Below are 15160 nucleotides of genomic sequence, written 5' to 3' on the forward strand. Positions count from 1 at the left end.
GGTAATAAGGACAAGAGGAATTTCTAGCTGATTGTATTAAGTACTATAACCAGTCCTTTCCACCAAAGGTTAAATACTCACCAAGACAAAATTTAACTTCCAAACATCCTTGCTTACCACTGATAGCAATGAATTTTGAGGTTATAAACAAAATAGAATAACTTTGTATGTCTATTTTAATCTTAAACTCTCGGGGGAATTTTCATTTTTGGGCGTGATATAAACAGGCAATATTGGATCAGCAATGTAGACAATTGTAAGGAATTCAAGCAAGGTGTATTAAGGGCAGCCAATCTATCATTCATTTTATGCCACCACCAAACGTTAAATTTACACATTTCTAATAAGCAGCAACCATAATAATACTAATTGTAGCTTGACTTTCATATACACTAATATCTTTACTGAAGTAATTCTCACCACTGGTCTCCAACTCTCCCTCTATTGCCACCTTTCACCTTTCTCTGCTTTAGAAATGCACCTACAGTTTGTGCTGCTCTGAGTGATGGCAGGATGGGTCCCAGAGTGCGGGCCACAGGAGGTGGGGGCGGGAGGGGGGAGGGAGTGTCAGCAGCAAGGATAGGGGAGCTTGCTCTCAGTGGGCCCCATCCTTCCAAGTGCTGGGACCTTAAATCAGGCACTGAGTGCTTTTGAACAAGGGACCCCTCCTGGGAGCCGGCAAGCGACCCCACACAACTTTGCTTGTTGTGCACCCAGCATGGCAAACCCCCTCCCTACCGCTGGGTGAATATGAGCGGCAGCAGGATGAGGCCCTTATGTGGGCGTTAATTGCCCACTTAAGAGCCTCAATTGGTGGTGGGGAGGGAAGGCCATCCACGAGCCTTCCCACCATCAAAACTTTTGAGGAAGAGGCAGGAAGGCAGCAGGGTCCCTGCCTACCACCTTCCTGCCTGATTACATGTCCCTCCACCACCAAACCTGCCACTGGGGAAGGCATTAACTTATGCCCTTGGTGTGGGAAATGGAACTAACAAGCTATCTCCCATTCACAGCAAGTTATGCAAACAAGTCATAAGACTAGGTATAAATTGAGGCAAAATATTCCATGAATTCAATAGGTTCTGTGCCACTTGTGTTGGGGCTGGTTGTGTGTTGCCTCAGATGGACAGTACATAGTGGAACTGTGACAATAGAGAAATACTTTACTATTTTGCTTGATTATATTTCAGAATCAGAGAGCATTTTTGTTGAAACTTTCCATCAGTAGATTAGAGTGGGTTAGGGGCTATGATAAGGAAGATTGTTAAAGGAGGGCCAAATAGCCTCACTCGTTTCATGCTTTTAACTTTTTTTTGTAAAGGTAAACCGTTTGTTGATTGGACATGATAATGTGGGATTGAGAGCTGGTTGGTTCCTGGACAGCGTTCAGGTTAAGGTTCCAGCACATGGGAAGGAGTACATGTTCCCTGCTCACCGATGGCTCTGCAGGGATGAAGCAGATGGCAAGACTGAAATTGAAATCTACCCTAGTGAGATCACGGATATCGAGAAATGTAAGGATAAGGTTTGAAACGAAAGGATTCTCATCCACTTTGCTGCATAACTCTAAATGTCTTAAAGGGAAATATATGGATGCTCACTGTAATCCTTAATTCATCTCTGTTTCTGTGTTTATACCTCTAAGATTTGTGCATGCAAACCATACATGCCCTCCTTCTCATTACTTCAGTGTTAATCTATCTATCCTCTCATTCAATACCCAATATCCTTGTTCTTGCTAAGCTCCAAATATGCTGTTTTTTCATATACATTCATGGGATATGGGCACTGTTGATAAGCCCAGCATGTATTGCCCATTCCTGGCCTTGCGAAGCTGCAGGGTAAGCCACCTTTTTGAATACAACTGAATGGCTTACTAGACCATTTCAGAGACCAGTTAAGAGTCAACCGCATTGCTGTGGGTCTGGAGTCACAAATAGGCCAGAGGGGATAAGGACAGCAGATTTCCTTCTCTAAAGGACATCTTCTACATAATCTTTTCTTTCCTTCATCTTCATCGTATTGAAGTTAAGACACGTGTCATTCCCTCCTACTGTATCTGTGTAACATATTCATATGTGAGGTGAGGAGGTAAATATCTTGTGCTCTTTGTAACACATTGCAAACTTGATGTGAAAGTGTGCACTGACACGCCAATGCCTTTTGCCTTGCACATTTACTCAGCCAATCTATTGACGTAAGTCAATCCAGTTGGCTTCAACTGGTATGGTTTCCAGTTCAAAGAATAATTGATGCAGCGACATGGCAAAAGGCTTCGCTTAATTCCAACTGGTTGTAGTTTGCCTGTCAACTTGTTCCAGCAGAATTCTACTGGTTCCAGTATTATTCAAATGGTTGCAGTTGAAATCAACTGGGCAGGTGGAATCACAACTGGTTTCCCATTGTAAATGTCAATTATTCCAGTTTTATACTGTTGAACCAGTAAACAAGTCAACTGGTTCCATTAAGGTTCCAATGCCCCTGCTAATGCCAACTGGACAAGTAGAGATGCCAACTGGCTTCCAGTTATAATCTCCAGTCATTCCAGTTGCATTCAATTAAAAATAGTTGTGACTTGTTATTTCCAGTGGAAATCTGTTATGTCCAGTTGGTATTCCCAACTGGCTCCAACAGATTTTTCTTCGAGAGTCCCGAGAGCTCAAGAATGTGGAACTCCTGACTTTTCCCAGTTTCTCCCACTTAACCTAATCCGAGATCAACAGCACTGAATAACTGATTTTTGGTTAACTCCAACTTCTGTGCTACATTTCCCGTCTTTGCTGATTGTCTGTGCTCCCTGCCTTGTCTACACACTGCCTTAATGCCTTTCAGCTGAGTCTTTTGCAAAGATCACAAGATACACTCAATGTAATTTGGTTATTCTGGTTTATCCTTCCATACAGATCTAGGGCGCATCAGTGTCCATTTATTGAGAGGCTGAAGAGTTTTCTAATCTTTCCTCCAAACTCAGACCCCTGGAAGTAAGAATCAGCCACATGACTCTTCACTAGATGATTCCCAGGGCTTCTTGTCTTTAAAGAGATCCTTTTTACTTAGTTGATTCCAAAGCACAGCAGCGACTGGCTATGTGCTATTCGCTTGCTTTTTTGGGGGGACTCCGGCGCACTTACCTGATTGTCTGAGCAAAAGAAGCCTACGGCTGTCCCATCTTGTTTGAAACCTGCCAATTTCAACCAGTGCCTTCCAAAGTGCAAAGGTACCTGGGGGTAAATTTCCAATCCTGCAGGTGGATTGGGGAGCCATGCTGAAAAGGGGTGTGTACATGTAATGCACCTACAGCATTGGGACTCCACGGCCTACTAGCCCAGCTCGCTGCTGGGGCAGTTACTTCACCCTCACTGAATTTACATCCCCATCTCAGCTGAACACATCCCCATTGATTGTCTTGTTATGTATCTTAGTGCTTGTGCATCTTATTTTCGTTCCCTGTGTCTTTGACCAGTGATCAACTATGAGGTGGTGGTGCACACAGGGGACGTCTCTGGAGCTGGCACTGATGCAAAAGTCTTCATCCAGATATATGGAGAGCTTGGAAAGACGGAAGTAATCCGCCTCCGAAGTCGCTCGGACAATTTTGTGCGAGGAGCAACAGAGATGTTTAAGGTAGACTCGAATAAAGGTTAATTGAAGGACGGGCACTGGAGGAATCAGTTGTAGTCATGATGGAAGTGTGAATATTAGGTGCAGCAACATTGGGATGATAAAGGGGGATTGAGGTTGGTAATTACATGGAAGATGAAAATAAGCAGTGTTTACGATAATTGGGACCAAGAGACTCACCCCTGTGTCAAACAAAGTGGCATTGTTGCATATAGTCTAGGTCAGAATGAGTGAACAGTTAGTTAGAGAGATTAAGTTGGAGGCAGAGTATGAACTTTTAGCAGAATTCGGCTTCAGTCTTCCCAGTGTTGATTTGAAGAGATACTTACTCGCTTATGTCTTAATATGAGATACATCAGGTGGTCAAATGAAGTGTGGAAGTGTAGCATGCACGTGAAGCTGGAAGGAGGTGAACAATGTACGAAGATCATCCCAGTGAGGTAATGGAAAAGCAATAAAAGAGCAAAAGAGCTTGTAAAAGCTAAGTGAGGAGGACTGGAAATAATGCACACAGCAGCTGTTTCCATGTGGTGCCAGTCTGATACAAGGGCTTCACACCAGCCAGCAGCAGATGCAAAGTAATACCCCCAAGCCTGTCAAGGCCAGCCAAAGTATCAAAGAAACACAGATCCTCCATGCCAGGCCTGCCCCTAGCTGTGCAAGTGCGCACACCTGGAGCCCAGGCGATGGGACTCTTACCTGCTCCACCATCATTTACAAAAACGGCTGAAACCAAAGAGATAAGAAAGCAGAGCCGTATCCTCAGAGTGTTTGCAGTGAGCTGGTTTTAACTGCTCCGTAGGCCTCTTTGCATCCAGCTTATCCAATGCCTGTTTTTCGAGTAACTCAAACCCTGTGCTCTCACTGATACAGCTGATTTTCATGTACGTAGATCGAGGCCTTGAACGTTGGCAAATTGATCAAACTGCGAATTGGTCACGACGGAAGTGGCTTGGCTCCGGGCTGGTTTCTGGAATCAGTCACAATCAATCGACTGAGCTTCAGGACTGTGGAGGATGACAAGAAGAAGAAGAAAAAGAAGAAGAAAGTTGAGCGGGTTGCTGATGACCTGCAAGAGGAAATAGCGGAGACCTACACCTTCAACTGTCAGCGCTGGCTTGCCAGAGATGAGGAGGACAGGGAGCTGGTGGTGGAGCTCTTGCCCGAGGAAAATGATGACCTGGAAGGTGAGTTAAAGGGGGCCAGCCTTAGGGAAAATGGTGCCCTGGGCCAACTTATATTTTGGTGCCCTTTCTTTGAGAGTAAGCATGTAGTTGGACTCGTGAAAATTTCAGAAATAAAGTTGTAATCTCAAAGATTTTTCGTAATTTAAATAATAAGCGATATAAGTCATAAGGTAACATGATAGTTGAGTGACAAGCTAAGCATTAAATTAATCACAAAACCAAACCTAAATTACGATAACAAATAAAAATGTGTTCATCAGCACCCCAATTATCAGTAGACGACTCTGCATGCCTTCTCTATCATGTAGCTTTCACTTATCATCGCACATTGCCTAAATCAACAAAAAGGCCAGCACTTTATTTGTATTGCATTGTACATGTGGCCACTTGCTCCATTTTTAATATGAAAGCAAAGTCTGATGGTGAGTTTTATGTGTTGTTTTTCCATGGGCTAGTACCTACTCCATTTACACCATGGAACAGCATTCAGAGCAGTGTATGCAACACAAAAACACATGGGCAGAAATTGGATATGGCCCATTTTCAGACAAATAACTAACTGGCAGTTCACTCAAAATTGGGCCTTGGGCCTTATTTCAGTACTTTGGGCAAGATGCTGGCACCTGCTGTACCTCCTGAAGAAGCACTCCCATTTAAAAAGAGTGAATTTGAGGCTGCTTGCCTTGCGGCAGAGGCCTTAGGTAAATCAGGGGAGGAGAGAAGGATAATAGGAAGGAGGCTGACCCTGGGCTGGTGCAAGATTGCTGCACATCAAAATGCTTTTTTAAATTATACTCTCTTTTATTGGTAGTCATTACTGAAGACTCCTGAGTGGAGTGGCGATTCACTGATGCCAGCCCAATTTGCAGACTGGTTCTAAAGCAGGCATTGGACCCCTCATTTAATTATGTAATGGGCCTGATGCATGAAAAATCAATATGGGGCGAGATGCTTCTCAGACACCTTTGGGCCGCGTGCCATTGTAGCCAAATAACGCTACTTTTACAACCACTTTCCACAGCAGGGAGGGACCTTTTTCTCCCTGATGCCTCTCTGTTTGGTTTTAGACTTGGCAAAAGTGGCAATTCTAACTCAACCTAATTTCACTGATGCAGTCTAAGCATTCTCCATATCTACTTAAATATTAATTTATAGAACCTGTTGTATAAGGTATATTGAGGCATCAGATCATCAGACAAGCAATAGGGAAAGTAAATTGATGTTAAAACAGATCACTGGGATCGACTAGAGGGCTGCACTTAATTTGTTCTGTACTTGCCCTGGACATTATCAACGGTGGAAAAATGTTCTGCTGCAAGACCTTTTGACAGGCTGGTCCACCTGATACTGTTGGCTCTTTAGAGTGGATTACAAGAACTTTCTGTGTTGGGAGTCTTGCCCGCTCCTAAGATTCTGTTCATGGAAGGGTGGAGCGTCTGCTTCTCCCATGGTCCACAACACACACCCCCCCCATAACACTGAGACCTTGATACATCAGGTCCTGCCCTTCCAGCCCACTAAGATTGTACCAGAACTGCCGAGGATTTTCACCTCCACGTTTTGAAACAGGAAACTTTATTATTTCCCCTACATATTTTGTACACAGACTGCCTCATTCTCCCAGCATTCTCCATCTCAGGTAACCTATCCAACTGGAGAGAATCCGGTCATGTTATCATATCTACTGTAATCCTGGGTTGCATTATCATCAGTAGCCTAAAGGTTAATCCATAATTGATAGAATTGGTATTAATTGAAACCTAACCTGCCTGTTGGGAAACAGATGGGGTTAGGCGTAATGTCAGTATCACACCCAAGCATATACTATTCTTCATTGACTTCAGTATAGAGTAAAATTGTGTAGGTGTTAAACCAGTGTTTTACCCTCGATCCCAGTTTCCTGGCAGAGGTTAGGATAAAATTGCACCCCCCCCAGGAGAACCAATACTCCTTGAAAGATTAATTTATTAGATTTGCATTGTCACAACAACCGCACAAATAAGTAGCAACCAGAGATATCAGCAGAGTTTGCTTCATGTCTGTTCAATTTATAGAAAACTCATACACGGTTCACGTGATTACTGGAAATGTGATGGGTGCGGGAACAGATGCCAACGTCTTTATTAACATTTATGGCGAGACAACAGATACAGGAGAACGTTGCCTCAAGATGTCAAACCATCTCAACAAGTTTGAAAGAGGACAGGTATGATGCAGTTGTTGGACTGGTTGGGGTGTGGGTGCAAGAGGATTAGGGTTTATCATCCCTAGTGATTACTCAGTGTATAGATGCATGATGAGGTATGACAAAACTATATTAAACCAGGAAGGCCCCAGGTTCAATCTTGAGACAGTGGCAAATTAGCTGATTTAGCCAAGACAGCCATAAACATCTCTCAACTTCCTCAAACTTCCTTGTCAAGAATTCCACTATCCAACAATCTTTACCTGTAGTATATGTGGTTGGACATTGTGTGAAGACTGTCTGTCTGGCTACTGGCTTGCAATACCTAAAGCCGCACATTGACAACTGGGTACTCAGGCAACCTCTAATAAATTTGCCAAAAATATTTCCCTTTCATAAATTCATGTTGGATCTGTATTAAATCATATTATTTATTTTCAGTCTTGCCTTCTGCCCCTACAAGAGATTTCCACTTTTGTCTCTGATCAGCTCCATCCTTCCTTTGATCTTTATATTCCTTACCTTTTTGTATTTATTCGTAAGAGGCCTTTGGGTTCTGGGTTTCTTTGTATGATACTGCTAATTTATTCTCACACACTGGCCCGGATATTTGTTCCCAGGTCGGAGAGCAGAGATAGGACAGTTTCAGGCTCCGCCAACCTGACCTGGAGAAAAGAGGCTCGGAAAGTGGGATTTTCATTCTGACGGGGTGGGCTGGATTAGAAGTTGGTCCCACCACCCCCAGAACGTGTGCAGAGGCTGCCGGGTGCAGAAGTTGGGCAGAAGGCCAGCCTCTGTGCTGCAGCACTTTGTTGAAGTTATTAAAAAATGATTAAAACATGAAACATCCCTCCAGACCTCACCCTCATCCCCCCATATACTCCTCATGCTCCATCCATGCTAATTTATATCACCCTATGCCCTCAACCCACCCCTCATGACTCCTCATACCCTCCATGTCACACTCTGCCCCTCTAACCACCCCATGGTCCCTCATACTCCTTTGCCAACCCATGCCCCCTCCACCCACCCCCATGGTCCTTCATACCTCCCATGCCATTCTATGCTTCTGCACCCACCCCATCACCCCTCGTACCACCAATGCCAACTTAGTGCCAACTCATACCAACCCACACCCTCCACCCACCACCCTTTGCCCTTACCCCCTCAATGCCAACTCACCTAGTGTCCACCATGGGCAACCCTCAGGAACCATGCTGAAATAAATATAGTTATGTATCCATTGATGACATCACTATTTTAAAAAAAAACTCTCATTGATAAAAAAAAATCAATACATTGAAATTCCTTCAACTAATCTCTTATGAAAACAAGGGATGGGATTTCCCGGTCCCGTTGCAGGCAGGACCCGCCGTGGGCAAGGCGGCGCCCCAGCCAGAAGTCCATTGACTGGCAGCAGGACTGGAAGATCCCGCCAGCGGGTGGGTGCGGAAAATCTCGCCGAAGGGTTTCATTTAAGTGCTTAATCTCATATGGAAACAAACGTTTCTATTCTAGAACCACTTGGAGCTGTCAATCAAACTGCCCACTTAACAGGCACTCCACTGTGGTAATGTTAGGTTGTAAAATCAGTCATGCCACACAATTCCTATAATTATAGCACCCCGCCTCCCTCCCCACCTCTCCCCAGGCTTATGTCAACAGACAGAGTGAAATAGCAGGCATTGATTTTTTTTCAACTCCACACTTTTTTAAATTTAACTCAGCTGGGCTTTAATTCCTTTGCCAGCTTTGACAGTACCAATTAGTTTTGATAGTTCCAATGAGTTTTGATAGTTCTTTGCTTTGAAAGTTCTTTAACAGCTCTACAGTTCTTTGACAGCCTGGCAGTTCTTCAACAGCTTAACAGTTCTAGTGTGTTTATGGCATGTTTTATGCACAATCATGTCTACTTTTAACAATCCCAAGAGGCACCTGACTTACCACAAAGGGTGCCTTATGTCTCCCAAAGGAGGCTTTGCCTCTCCCAGAGGGTGCCTTACCTCTCTCAAAAGGTGTCTTACCTTTCCCAAAAGGTGCTTTACCTCTCCCAAAGGTGACCCGGAACCATATCCAAAGGGTACCTACCCTGGTTATCCAAACTAATCCACAAGGTTCAGATCTGCTCCTACCAGGTCTAATCTGCATACTTCAGGTTTCAGACACCTATCTCACCAAAATCACATGAGTGGAGGCAGATGATGATTTATATGGGCAGCTGGGCCCAGGAACCATGGATGTGTGATTTATAATCCACCCCCATTCCCTCTCCCTGCAAAAATAGTGGAGGCCGGGTTGGGGGCGGGATTTGCTGTGCAGACAGAGAGCCTCTCCCTCTGTACGAAAATTCAGGCCATTGCCTTTGCCTTACTTCCTTTCTCAATTCTTTTCTATACTTTATATACATTGGGTTTGATTCTCTACCATCTCATGAATTTTACGTTGATCATAAAATTCCTTTTCTGGTTTAATTTAAATTTCTGTATCTTTAGTCACCCAGAGTGCTATAGCTGTGAATATATCCAGTCTGTACCAAACCCATCTCTTCTTTGAAGGCCCCTAATTGCTCAATTACTGTTTTACCTACTGACCTTTAATTGCAATCTACCAGGGAAAGATCCCTTTTCAATTCATTGAAATTAGCTCCCTCCAGTTGAATATTTTCAAATTCAATTTTTCTTTGTCCTTTTCAGTAACTATTCGAAACCTAATGATATTGTGATCGTTGTTTCCTTATTGCTCCCCCAATGAAACATGTTCCACTTGATCCAGTTCATTTCCAGAATTAGATACTGTACTGCTTTCTCTCTCATTTGACTGTAAATGTCCTGATTAAGCAAGTTTTCATGTACACACATCAGGAATTCCCTCTCTTTGCCATTTATGCTGTTACTATCTGTTATGTTTTCTAGTGCTCAGTAGCTCCAAATAATCGCATTTTTAGATTCAAAATGCTGGAACTTTATGGAGTGTACTTGTACTTCTTACAGCTCTCCATGTGGCTGGTGGACTGATACATTGTTGCTCAGCACCTGATTTCAGTGCAGCAGTAAATGTGGCACCAGATGTAGATCCACATAACAATTAGTTCCTAACTCTTTACGAATAATGCAACAATATAATACTATCCTAGTCCATATTTGCATAGTCGAAATCCTTCTTGATCACTGCTCTATAGTTCTTGTATCTTTCTGTTATTTGACTCTCTCTTCTTCCACAGTAAATCCTTTTTTAACACTGCCCTGTTTAACATTGTTTCACTTTAAAATTAGTCAGATAATGGGACCTGTAGTCCCGTATAGTGTTGTGAGTTTTAAATCATTTCCCGTGATCTGAGGTAGGGCTGTGTGACCTGATCACCGCCATTTTGGAATGGCCTGTCCCGCTTCCTGACCCTTCCTTTTTCCGCCAACTCTCCGGCTTGTGGTCTTCCCTGCTCCCTATCCCACCATCTCACCGATCCTTGCTGTTGCCAAGCCACCTGTTCCCGACTCTCCCGCTCATTGCTTCCCTCTCCTGAACCCTCACTGTGAACAAGGGCTCTGGAGATGAGCAGCGAGATGCATTCTTCAACTGTCAGAAATGCCCCTCCTGCCTCTCGCCGCTCATCTCCAGAGCTCTGGCTCATTGCGAGGGTTTAGGAGAGGGAAACGGTGAACAGGAGTATTTTTTTTAAAAACTCATCGATTATCACAGTCCCAGCTTGGCACTTCTGCACTGTCGTGATCAGCAATCGCACAATCCCGGAGCTCTAGCTTCAGATCGGATTTGGATCTGGACCTTGACCAGGTGCAGGAGAGGAAAGCGGCTAACAGGGGAGTTGGGGAGTGGAAGGTTCGGCAAGCGGATGAATCAGGGAGTAGCAGAGGCCGCAAGTTGGAGGGTCAGTAGCAGGAGGGTGGGTTAGAAAGCGGGAGAGGCCACAAACTGGAGGGTCGGTGCGACCAGGAGGGTCAGAGAGTGGGACATATGAAGAGCAGGGGGCTCAGGAAGCTGGATTGGCAGCAAGTGGGAGGTATTGTAAGTAAAACATTACCATATTTCTTTTATATTTTTAAATTTATTTTGAAAGTTATTTCATTTACCAATATAGGAATTTAGCAATGTGAAGTGGAAGCTTACAGGGTATAATGTTTTAAATGTTTTTTTTTCCTGATGATGAAGGTCCTACAGAACCTAACTACAGCTTTTACATTGGTTTTAAGGGGAAAATATGATTCTATTAAAGTCTTTTCACTTAAAGTCACAACTTTCAGAACACAGTAACGACTTTAAGTGAGGACTCAATCTATTTGGTGGCTGTAGTGTACACCCAGCAGCATTGTAGCTCCTCCATTGTTCATCAATTCTAACCAAATAGATTCTGGATTTGAACTCTCAAAGTATATCATCCCATTCTAGTGGTGTAACAATGTAATCAATACTGACCGCCCTCCAGTATTCCCTTTCATATCTTTCCCAAATACATTTAATATTCATACAGAAATATTAAGTGCCTCTTTCTCCCGTTTTTTGAGCCAGGTCTCCATTATTGTCATTTATATCATTATCCCATGTGGCTGCAACTCACCGACCTCCTCAACCACCCTCTGTGCATTTAGGCACATGTACTCCAAACCCACCATAGTCTACTTTGCAATTCCTCCCTGTCTGAACACTCCTATTTCTGAATTACTCCTTATCCCTAAAGAATCCTGCTTTGGACACCATGAAATAGGCTTCGTAGTCTTGAGTATTTTAACAGCAAGTATTTATTAACAACTCATATACATATAGACAGTAGAGGGTACAGGTATGGAGTTGACTCCATCCTAGGTCTTTACACATCTCTGTCCATCTCTAGACTGCCCCTGGCTCTGGGTCATGTGCCTTCTTACATCACTGTGTGGGTGGTACTGTACTCAGTCCCCCATTAACTCTGTATGTACCAGACCCTATTACTACACCTCCCCCCAAGTCTTTATCCCATGGATATGGAGTTACTTTAGTTTACTTAAAGTCTTACATTGCTATAAGTCTTGTACATTTATCTTACTGTTACTGTCTTAATGTTATTCCCACATTATTACTATTGCTGTATTAACATTAAATGCATTCTTGCTACCCCATCCTCCCCTTCAAGTCCTTGAAGTTAGAGGTTCAGGTGATCGGGAGGCCTTATAACCTTTCCAAATCTCATTCGCTCATTCTGTCGGGAGAAACGTAGGCTCTGATGATTCTGGTTCTTGTTTTTGGCTTGAAGGTTGGACTGGCATTTGGGCATGGTTTCATTTGTTTCTTCCATTGCTTGATGTTAAACCACACCTGGTTGGTCTGGCTGGTTTGGCAGTGCATGGCTGTTGTTACTCTTGATTGTTTCTTGTGGGGTGAATGAAAATGGTATTCGAATGCTTGGCAGTGCTTTTTCTTCTTCTTTTTCCGTTTGGCCCATCGGGAAGCTCTGAGGCTGAGGAAGGGTGTTCCTGTGGCAAAAATTAGATTGAGTAGCATTCTCATCTCAGCTTTTTGTTGTTGATGGTGTGAGACTGCTATGAGGTTCCAGCATCCCCTGTGGTTTTTGGCACACTGACTGGATGTTGCCGTGTGTGCACAGAATTTACCAACTGTGCCATCATCGTAGTTGGAGGTAGAGGCTCCTCAGGCTGTTGATCTTTCTCTGGTACCACTTCCACTGGAGGTTCTATGGTAATTTTGTGTGTGATAGGTTGGTCCGGTGATTGGGGACTTTCCCGGACCTGAAATGATGATGGACAAACCTGCTCCGCAAAAAGAGAAAAGAGATCACAGATTAAATCAGAGCCTGAATATTCTTTAGTGTTTGAGGACTCAGGACTGTGCTGTTCTGGCTGGCTAATGGCAGTGGCAGTCTTGACATCATCTGCTGTCTAGAGGAGATCAAGGGCTACGCAGGCATCCCTGCTCAGAAGAGAGAGAAGCTGATTCCAGACAACGTGCATCAGCTGAAAGATCTGTTTGTTGCAATACCTCAGTAGTTCAAGGATCGTGCCGATGACCAGGAGTCGGACTCCTCCTGCTCCATACAGTGGAGTGCCCGTTGTTCGAATCCAAAGGGCTTGGAGCCATGGTTCCTCATCCGACAGGACTGCCACGCTGGCACCTGAATCTAATTTAAACTTTGTTAGATAACCATTTACCAGGATGTCAGCATTCCAAAACGAAGAGCCGCATTCTCTGGTGTCACCCGAGAAGCATGGTTGTGTGTCTCCAGGGTTTTCAGTCTCGACCTCGTGGATGACCTTTTGGATGTCCGTGTGGTGGTGGGGTTTTGACTTGCACGGTTTACCAAAGTGTCCCTGTGTGTTGCAGTTGAAGCGTTGGGCAGTGCTCGCTGGGCACCGATCTCTCCTGTGAGGGTGTTTCACACTGCAGCGCTGGCAAGGTGGCTCTGCTGGGCGGTTCAGGAATTGCTTTCCCTGACTTGGATTGACCCTGCATCTTCGTGACCTGATAAGCTGGACTGAGGGTTGGCTTCTTCCCCATGTTGCATTCTCTCCCCTTAGGATGGCCCTGTGTTGTTCACGTGGCTCAGACAGTCTAGCTAACTGGATTGCCTTGTCTAGGGTAAGATTATCCTTAGCTTATAGGAGTTCAGAGAGTGAATCGTCTGCAACACCCGCCACGATCCTGTCGCAGATGAGCTCAGACTTTAAATCTCCATATTCACATCCCACTGCCATCCTGTAGAGATCATTTATGAAGGAGTCGACAGGTTCCCCAGGCAGTTGGACTCGCTTATTGAATTTAGCTCTTTCTGATATTTTATTGGACCTCAAGTTGAAATAAACATTGAAGGGTTTTAAAACATCATCAAATTTGGCAGGTAGCTCATCAAAAGCTTGCCATGTGATGATGTCATCTGCAATTGGGTCAATCAAGTGAATAAGTGTATTGATTTGTTCTGCTTCTGATTTTATTATTTAGGCCTGCAGCAATGCTGAAGCTTAAAAATCTTTTCCTCCAAAGACTCCAAATCTATGACTGGTCTGGGCCAATGGAGCTGAAAGTGTGGAACTGTGATCCATTTTGAAGATTTTTTTTTAAAAGTGTGGCTACAGCTTTAAGAGATGTCAGGCTTCCAAAATGGCGTTGCCGTTCACTGCCGAACAATGGATCCTCTCGCGCATGCTGGTTTTTGGCGGGCTTTCCAAAATGGTGGTGACATGTTTCTGGGTGAAGAAGAAGGGTCCTCAATGGCTGAGTGGGTCGGCTGGCTGCCAACCTAATTTAATCAGCGATAGGGCATTGCAATCGGGGAGTATAGAGAAGAACCGCAGGCTTGCTGTTTAGGAAATCGGACAGTCGTGAGGTACCCGAAGTGGACAAAATTAATCGTTAGTTTAATTTTTTTTCTCTTTGCCAAACTCAGGAGCCACATGTTGAGAGTCGGAGTTGGAGTCGGGGATCGGGATTAGCAACAGGTTTCTTTCAAGCGGCGCTTCTAACTGAATGAATGAAAAGGGGCTTCTCAGGACTGACTGTGTCCCGGAATTTTTTTTAAATGATCTCACCCTTGCGGGCTGGGAGCTCTGCTTGCTGAAGCTGGACCTCCAGGGGAGATTCAATGGAGTCTTTTGCTGGAGTAAAACCTCTACCCTTTTGCTTCCAGGATCTTCTCTCTCTGGAGCTTTTTCTTCCCAGTGAATTTTCTCTGTGTCTGTAGCTTCAGCTGGGAGTTTGTTTCAGTTCAGAATCCATTGAAGGTGTTCCTTTTCCTTAGTTTTTCTGCATTCTTGTGAGGATAAAGGTTTTTGATCCAGATGCTGCCAGCATGAAGAATCCTGCTTCAGACTTCGTAGGTTTCGTAGTCTTGAGTATCTTAAAAGCAAGTCTTTATTAACAACCCATAACTATATACATGTCTACAGTAGAGTGTACAGGTATGGAGTTGACTCCATCCTGGGTTCTTTACACATCTCCGTCCATCTCCAGACTGCTCCTGCCTCTGGGTCATGTGCCTTCTTACATCACTGTGTGGGCGGTACTGTACTCAGTTCCACATTAACCCTTTATGTACCAGACCCTACAACTACAATCCCAATGCTATTTGTCTCTCCCTGTCTTCTACACACCCTATATCTCCTCTCTAATGTACTCCTCCCCTTGCCAAATTTATTTAAATCCTCGCCCTCAGCATGAGTTAACCTCC

At 44.1% G+C, this 15160-nt stretch overlaps 1 protein-coding gene across 1 annotated transcript in view; it reads left to right on the forward strand.

Moving 5' to 3' along the window:
* The window catches only part of loxhd1a (lipoxygenase homology PLAT domains 1a), a 184336-nt gene that overhangs the window by 85257 nt on the left and 83919 nt on the right, over positions 1-15160 (forward strand). Inside the window, exons 17-20 of the mRNA XM_078539341.1 lie at positions 1322-1514; positions 3464-3624; positions 4514-4808; positions 6863-7014. Coding sequence (XP_078395467.1) covers positions 1322-1514; positions 3464-3624; positions 4514-4808; positions 6863-7014 — 801 coding nt within the window. The remainder of the gene's footprint in view (positions 1-1321; positions 1515-3463; positions 3625-4513; positions 4809-6862; positions 7015-15160) is intronic.

This window comes from Cetorhinus maximus, chromosome 1, assembly GCF_964194155.1.
Source record: "Cetorhinus maximus chromosome 1, sCetMax3.hap1.1, whole genome shotgun sequence".
Lineage (NCBI taxonomy): Eukaryota > Metazoa > Chordata > Chondrichthyes > Lamniformes > Cetorhinidae > Cetorhinus > Cetorhinus maximus.